Consider the following 7,500-nt stretch of genomic DNA (forward strand, 5'->3'; position numbering starts at 1 on the left):
CAGTTACAGGTCCCAGGGGAAACATTTCGGGATCCAATTTTTTCGTTACCTGTTATCAGTATCGTATAACTACTGACCTCCTTGTATGTCGGGGGAGCGTGATAGAGGTTCGATGGCAGAGAAGCCGCCACTGCCACCAGGACGGCGAGGATGGTAAACTGTAATGAAAAAGGATTGTGGAGGGAAAAGTGCATAATAAACATTTTCAAATATCCATTACACATTGATTGAACATTCCTTCATTACTGAAAAAACTTGGTATCATTACCTTATACATGGCTGTAGAGTATGAGGCACGTAGTAGCCGAGGCTGAGGATTGGCGTGAGTGGTGCCTTGGCGCCTCCGAAGCCCACATTTATACGAGTGAGGGAGGACCATCCTGGCCTTGAGGGGGGAGATCGGCGAGGGCTCCTCTTCGGCGGCCGGCTGGACCGTGGTTGGTCACCCCTGCAGGGCGGGGGTGTCGCCTTAGCTATGCCTCCCCGCACACGTGGCTTAATGATGACCATGTTATGAAACGTGTTTGCGGATGTTAGCAAATGCAAAGGTGTTGTTCATGGAGACGTGTTGTAGCTATGTTTCTGTACTGGTTGCATGTCTACATAGATATATAAAAGTGTGTATGCGTAATCTATAATGTAATATAACAGTTAATATATATATATCTCACTTTACAAACTTAAATATCTATTATATTTCTCTATGTTTATTTGCTTGTACATCACAGAGAGAGCGAGAGAGAGAGAGAGAGAGTGAGAGTGAGAGTGAGAGAGTGAGTGAGAGAATGAGAGAGTGAGTGAGAGTGAGAGAGTGAGAGTGTGTGTGAAGAAAATGTCTGTATACATGTAGATAGATATATATAGATATAGATAGATAAACTTGATAGATAATAACACACACTCGCAGCTGCCTTGGCCGGGGCGGGCATCTTCGCCAGGGAAAGTGGTGCTTGCAGGCGAGCTCCGCGACCACGATGATTCTCGTTAAAGATCTTCGATAATTACTTGAGTGGAACTAAGTGGACGAACTTCTCGCTTGTTGTTGTAAAGTCAGCGATATTATTACAGCGCTTTTCCGGACCCACTAATCGTTGGGCAACTGTGACCATAAGACAATGGAGAAAGAGAAAGAGAGTGAGAGAGAAAGAGAGAGAGCGACAGATAAAGAGAGAGAGAGAGAGAGAGAGAGAGAGAGAGAGAGAGAGAGAGAGAGAGAGAGAGAGAGAGAGAGAGAGAGAGAGAGAGAGAGAGAGAGAGAGAAAATGGAAAATCTGTATTATGATGGGCAGATGGAGAGGCGATAAAAAAGAGAGGAAGAAAACTAGGAAGAGAAAAGTGAGAGTGTGGAAGGTGGAAAGAACGGGAAAAAGGATAAAACGTAGGAAAAGGCAGGAAGGGTGGAGAGAGGATGAAGCTTATTTCTTTATTCTTTGATATGTTATTTTCCGTATACACAACGCTCTTTACCTTATTAAAAAAAATGCTGAAAAGATGAACTCCATTCCAAATTTTAGTCCCAGTGCAGAGAATGAAAAGAGTACTTCAAAAAGCTGTTCATAATTTATTTTTTAAGTAAGTACTTTTGATTAAGTAAAGTAAACATAAATAATACCGCTACGTGCAGCGAAGCAACGACGTAGTACCTGACAGGCATTTGTGTATCATTACCTAAGGAAATAAGAATATACACATAAATCTTGGAAGATTCTACTTTGTGTGAGGTTTTGTTTCCATTAGAGAAAGCGTCTAGCAAGTTTGTTCTTCCCATGTGGCGACTAATATGAATTAGGCATGTCATTGCCATCTTGTGCCTCTTCCCGCCTTCTTTTCCTCTTTCCTCTTTTTTTTCATTCTTTTTTTGCCACTCTGTTCCTGTTTCATTTGTTATCTGTTTCTTCTCAGCCACTTTCCTTTTCCTCCGGCTTTTTCCTTTCCCTGTTTCCTTGTCTGTTATTCTTTTCGTTTCCTAGTCACCTACCACGCTTTTCCTATCCCTTGCCCTTCTTTTCCTTTTCCTCTTTGTGTGTGTTTTCTATTCCTCTCTCTTTCTCCATGTTGCTTCTGTTCCCACTTTCTTTATCATTGAACCTCATTCCTCTATCCTTCCGCACCCATGCCACAAACTTTCCTTTTCTATCTCTCTCTTTCCTAGTCCCGTGTTCCTTTCTCTTTCACTGCAGAGAATGTTTATGTATTTATAGCTTTGTTTTACAAACTGCATCGTTATTTTATGACACCTCTCGTCCTCACACTTTTACCTTTGGCAGACTAACTAAAAATATAAACATTTAGTATCATTTTTGAAAGACTCGTGATATTAAAACTAAGCTTTAGTTTCGATTCCAAAATAAAGGTTTAAAGTTTTCAGGAAGAACCACAATCTTTGCAAAGTGTGACAAAGTGTAATGGTAGTGGTGCCCCCCTCCCCCCTAGTCCTTTGACCCTGGTGACTATAGTCTCACGACAGACATCGTTTCTTCTGATAAAATTGCCTGGAATTTATTTAGATGACATGAATTTAACTGTGAGCATTTTCTCACAACCAGACAATTGTAGATTACTTTATGCTATTTGCAAGAATTGTTAGTTCGTTTCTTCTCTTTTGCCATTTCTTCCTCCCTCTTGTGTGTGTGTGCGTGTACATGCGTGCGTGTGTGTGTGTGTGTGTGTGTGTGTGTGTGTGTGTGTGTGTGTGTGTGTGTGTGTGTGTGTGTGTGTGTGTGTGTGTGTGTTTGCGCGTACGCAGTGTGCATGACCTTCCACAAACAGGGTCGCCTTTTTCAGAATTTCAACAAGGGCTAAATTAAACAGCACTTGGCGGAAAAACAATGGCACCTCCTGACCTAGGGCACCCCCGGGGTGTGTAAACCACAATCGAGACCGCGCAGGAATACGCCAGTCTGTCTCGGGCAAACCACAGGGAAGACCTCGAGGGAGAGAAAGAGAACATAGAAGTATTTTGGTTATCATTGCAAGGACGTTCAATGATTTGCTCTTGATGTGACCTTTAAACGATATTCAGGATTCGATATAGAATAAGACTTGATTTGTATTAGATAATGATGATTAAAACTAATTCTTAGAAACGGAAACAAGACTATATTATTTGAAACAGATGATGATGTAAGTTAAATGATAACATAATCCTCAGTATAAGCCTGAAATAAAAAACACTTTCGTGTAGTATTGGAGACCAAAGCGAGACAGTCATGATTATCCTTGAGAAGTTGTCATTGCGTCGATCTGTTGTATCAGACAATTGCCGTTTTTCTCTCCGCAATGAAGAAAAGTAATTAAGACAACAATTAAAGAGCTTTGCCCAGGATCACGAGATAGACTGCTTTTCCCCGGAGAAAGCTCTCTAATGAGCGGAGTCGCCAAACATTCTTCAACGGGAGAAGAGAAAAAAAAGTTTTTCTCCCAGTGTGACTGTAAATTACAGGAAGACTGGGAGATGTGTTTGTTGTGAGTTGGGAGAAGTTGTAGCACAGCGGGAGAGTTATAGGAAGGCAAGAGGAAAAGGGAGAAGAGGAAAGTGAGGAGGGGGGGGGGGGCAATTCTCTGAATATTCAAGTAATTCTGCCACAGTGTGAATTCCATCAGAAGGAGAGGAAGTCAGGACGTTGATGTCGTCCTTAATGGCTCTTGGCAGAATTAGGTTTCTGCTTGCTTCGTTTGTTTGTTTGTTTGTTTGTTTGTTGTTGTTCGTGGATGGGACCCCAAAGTCGAGGAATGCTGCCACTGGTCTCCTAATAGAGTTAAGGAAGAATTCGGAATCTAATTTACACATCAATCGGGCGTCTTTGTGTGTCGGCTGAAATGGAGACACCGCTGAACCTAAGGGCAAAATGAAGGAAGGGAAAACATTGGCTAGACTCGCAAGACAATTAGGTTTAAATCTTCTAAGGCGTGTGTCCTAGCCGGGGGTAGTCCTTCAGTGTCCGGTGAAGGATTTACCAGATGTTGGCTGGAGCCTCTGGAACCACGCTTGTAAATCACCACTCTTACCAGGCGCTGATGAGGTGACGCTGCGGATATTGGTTGCTATTGAGTGTTTATCAACTCGCCATATGGCATCGACACAAGACGCGTCAACAGGCTCAAACACTCACGCGCTTACACACACACACACACACACACACACGGAGAGAAAAAGAGAAGGATAGGGAGATAGAGATGGAAAAGAGAAAAAAGAGGAAAGAGAGAGAAAAAAGAGGGATACACAAAAAGCTGTTTCCTCATTGCCAAAAACAAAAGGCACCTAAAGGCTTGTAAGGTCAGGTTTTGTTAGCCACTAAATGCACATTGGGACTCTGATTACAGGGCGTTAATTGCCTTTCACGGTTTCATATGTGTGTCCAAGGTTCGGTTATTGGCACCACACGTTGTCACGATGCGGTTTAGGTGACTATCCACTTGTCTGCATGGCCATGCATATTGTCGTGTTTTGCGTTCAAGGAAGTTTAACTTCGGTCATTCCCAAGGTTTACATTTAATCTGGGAATTATAAGTTTTTTTTTTTTTTAATAGTCTTTGGAACTTCATCAGTGAGTTCATGTGTATTTGACATAGATTTTAGATTCAGAAATCTCTTTTCTCGCCGTCCGCACGAGGAGCATCTATACTTTTCTTTTTTATCTGAATCCATGATTAATGATCCTTTCCTGAGTTTATGATGATTAAGGGAATGTAAGCGGTCGTTGTTATTGTTGTCGGCGGTGTTTATTGTTTTGGAGGATTAAGTTTCATCCATTCAGGTGAAAATTGGAAGGGTGAAACCAGCGTCGTTCTGGTAGAAAAGTTAGCAAAAGAGCCACTGAAGCGTGTCGTGCTTGTAACAAAGAGAGAAACTCCCCGCCGTGTGCAAATGGGATGTTTACTTTAACGCAGGGTTTATTTTCGACGTTTTTTACCGGTATTTTTTTTAAAGGATTTGTTATGGATTATTCCTTTGAATGTATTGATTGGTTTATACCCTCAAGGCGACGGAATTTATACCTTCCAGGAAAAATGAGGCAAAAGTCTAAGAAAATAGTATGTCATAACACAACATGCATGGTGAAGGGGATTCTGTTCACTAATAATAAGCATTTATCCAGTGTGTGAAAAAGATGGTAGAATGTTTCACCATCTTTGCCTTTTCCTGGTCGCAGCAGTCGCACATGTCACCCAGGACAGCATATGGCGGTGAACCACCAGTTGCCTCGTGGTCCATTATGTGGTTACGACAAGTGTAAAGTCGTTGTATTGATATATATTGCTTTGTTTGTACTATTTACTTTAGACAATAGAAGAATATCTTTGCGATGATTAATGGAATACATAGATTACACTGTGGAAGTCTTTATTACAGTGAAACTTTCCTTTTGTGGATAAAGACTCAATACCTGTAAGCATGTTGCGAATACTCTAGATAGTTTGTTGTGAAGGATGGAAGTTGATACCAGAAAAGGGCAGAAGGGCTTTTGTAAGAGAACTCGCCAAATGAATGAGATTAACTTCATTGCGCAAATATATTCCAGTGGAATATTGAAAAATTTAACGTTTTCCTTAAATAAAGTACATGCATGCAAGCATACCCCTCCTCTTCTATATATTCGTTGGTATATACAGTGCATATGTGTGTGTGTGTGTATACATTCTCTCCCTCCCTCCCTCCTCTCCCCCTCCCTTCCTCTCTCTCTCTCTCTCTCTCTCTCTCTCTCTCTCTCTCTCTCTCTCTCTCTCTCTCTCTCTCTCTCTCTATCTTTCTCTCTCTCTCTCTATCTAATGAATAATGTGTCATATATTCTCAACTAAATTGAATTTAGTTTCACCATGAATTACATTATAGAAGTGACAGGTAACCCCAGAAGTACCATTGTGCAATAACGTTACAAATTTCCACAGTATGGCAATGACAACGGATGGGCATCTTGGGTGTGAGGGAAAAGTCACTTGCTTATATTTGTTTATATTTGTAACTGAAAATATGCCCCGAACCCGAGACTCGGTGTCACTCTCCCGGGGCATCGTTGCTCACAAACCTCATTTGCATTTTAAAGGAAACCGGAGCAGTCCCTTTCACCTTGGGTCGTCTAGGAGGTTGCGGGATAGGAGGTGGCGAGGACGTGGTTGTTCCTCCTTTCCTGTTCCTTTGTCTCCTTTTCTCTCCTTTTCTCTCCTTCTCTTCGCTCTAAGGGCGGGATGGCTGGGTAGATGTGTGGTTGGTTGGTTTGTTAAGTAGATGGTTGTTAGATGGATGGATGGTTTGTTTGTTAGGTGGGTGGGTGGGTGGTTAGGAGGATGGATGGGTGGATGGATGGGTGTGTAGGAAGGATAGGGGTGGATGTTTGGATGATATGAATAAAGGAAAGAAGGAGGTGAATAATAAAAGAAAAGGAAAGACTGTTTAAGGTAAAGATGAAGAAAATTCTAAATATAGATAGCAGAAAGCAGGAAAATTGAAGTAAGAACAAAACGAGATGGGAGAAAAAAAAGGAAACAAGCTTAAAAGCAAGACGTCTAGTATGAGAGGTGCTTGAGAATAATTAATTAGTATCGATTCTCGCAGTTTGGGAGAGATGAATATCACATACACGCGTACACATACGCACACACAAGTGAAATTTTCCATTGTGTATAATGCAGAGTTAATGATACGAGGAGAATTATCATTACAAATATTAGCGGAAAGAAACTAGGTCAAATTCTGTGCATGTATGAATTATATATAAAGTCATTATATGGATGTTTCTCTATATATCTGCAGTCACACACATTTGAATATTCGCGCACGCACACACACACACACACACACACACACACACACACACACACACACACACACACACACACACACACACACACACACACACACACACACACACACACATATACACACACACTCTCTCTCTCTCTCTCACACACACACACACACACACACACACACACACACACACACACACACACACACACACACACACACACACACACACACACACACACACACACACACACACATATATATATACACATACACACCAGACTTTTTGAGAAGGAAAAAAGCCAATGAGAAGTAATACATCAGAAAAGGCTTAATGGAGCGGTAATTCAAACACAGGCGAAGCGATGGCTAATAGTCCGCCTAGTTCTAGTAGCTTCAGGCCGTAAGGCACGATTCAGCACGAAACAGCCAAGCACACCTTACAGTATGAAAACCAAATCATTTATTCCCTACGGCGAAAGAAAGTTCCTTTTCATTATTCAGATTATTATGTTTTTAATTATTTTTCAATCCAGGATTCTGCGTAGCATTTTTTCGGGCGAGTGGACATCAAACGTTTGATTGAGTGATTATTCTGAAAAAAAACAAAAAATCTGCCGATCAGCCCGATGCACACTGGTAGACTCGTCTTTGATATATAAAATTGCAACAAAAATGATCAAACGTTAATAGGGGAAAAAATAGACTTTTCAAAAATGTATAATGATTGTATATGCTTCTCGAGTATACCTGTG

The 7,500-nt window shown here is 41.3% G+C and overlaps 2 protein-coding genes across 23 annotated transcripts in view; one reads left to right on the forward strand and one right to left on the reverse strand.

Moving 5' to 3' along the window:
* Positions 1–370, reverse strand: part of LOC122246752 (cuticle protein 19) — a 1,453-nt gene extending 1,083 nt beyond the window's left edge. Inside the window, exons 1-2 of the mRNA XM_043005505.2 lie at positions 269–370; positions 78–158 (exon numbers count right to left, since the gene is read on the reverse strand). Coding sequence (XP_042861439.2) covers positions 78–158; positions 269–277 — 90 coding nt within the window. The 5' untranslated portion in view covers positions 278–370. The remainder of the gene's footprint in view (positions 1–77; positions 159–268) is intronic.
* The window catches only part of rg (A kinase anchor protein rugose), a 1,000,951-nt gene that overhangs the window by 575,137 nt on the left and 418,314 nt on the right, over positions 1–7,500 (forward strand). The gene's annotated exons all lie outside the window — the stretch shown is intronic.

Source organism: Penaeus japonicus, unplaced genomic scaffold (genome assembly GCF_977035675.1).
Source record: "Penaeus japonicus unplaced genomic scaffold, GWHDUDI00000001_assembly GWHDUDI00000004, whole genome shotgun sequence".
NCBI classification, from domain to species: Eukaryota; Metazoa; Arthropoda; class Malacostraca; order Decapoda; family Penaeidae; genus Penaeus; species Penaeus japonicus.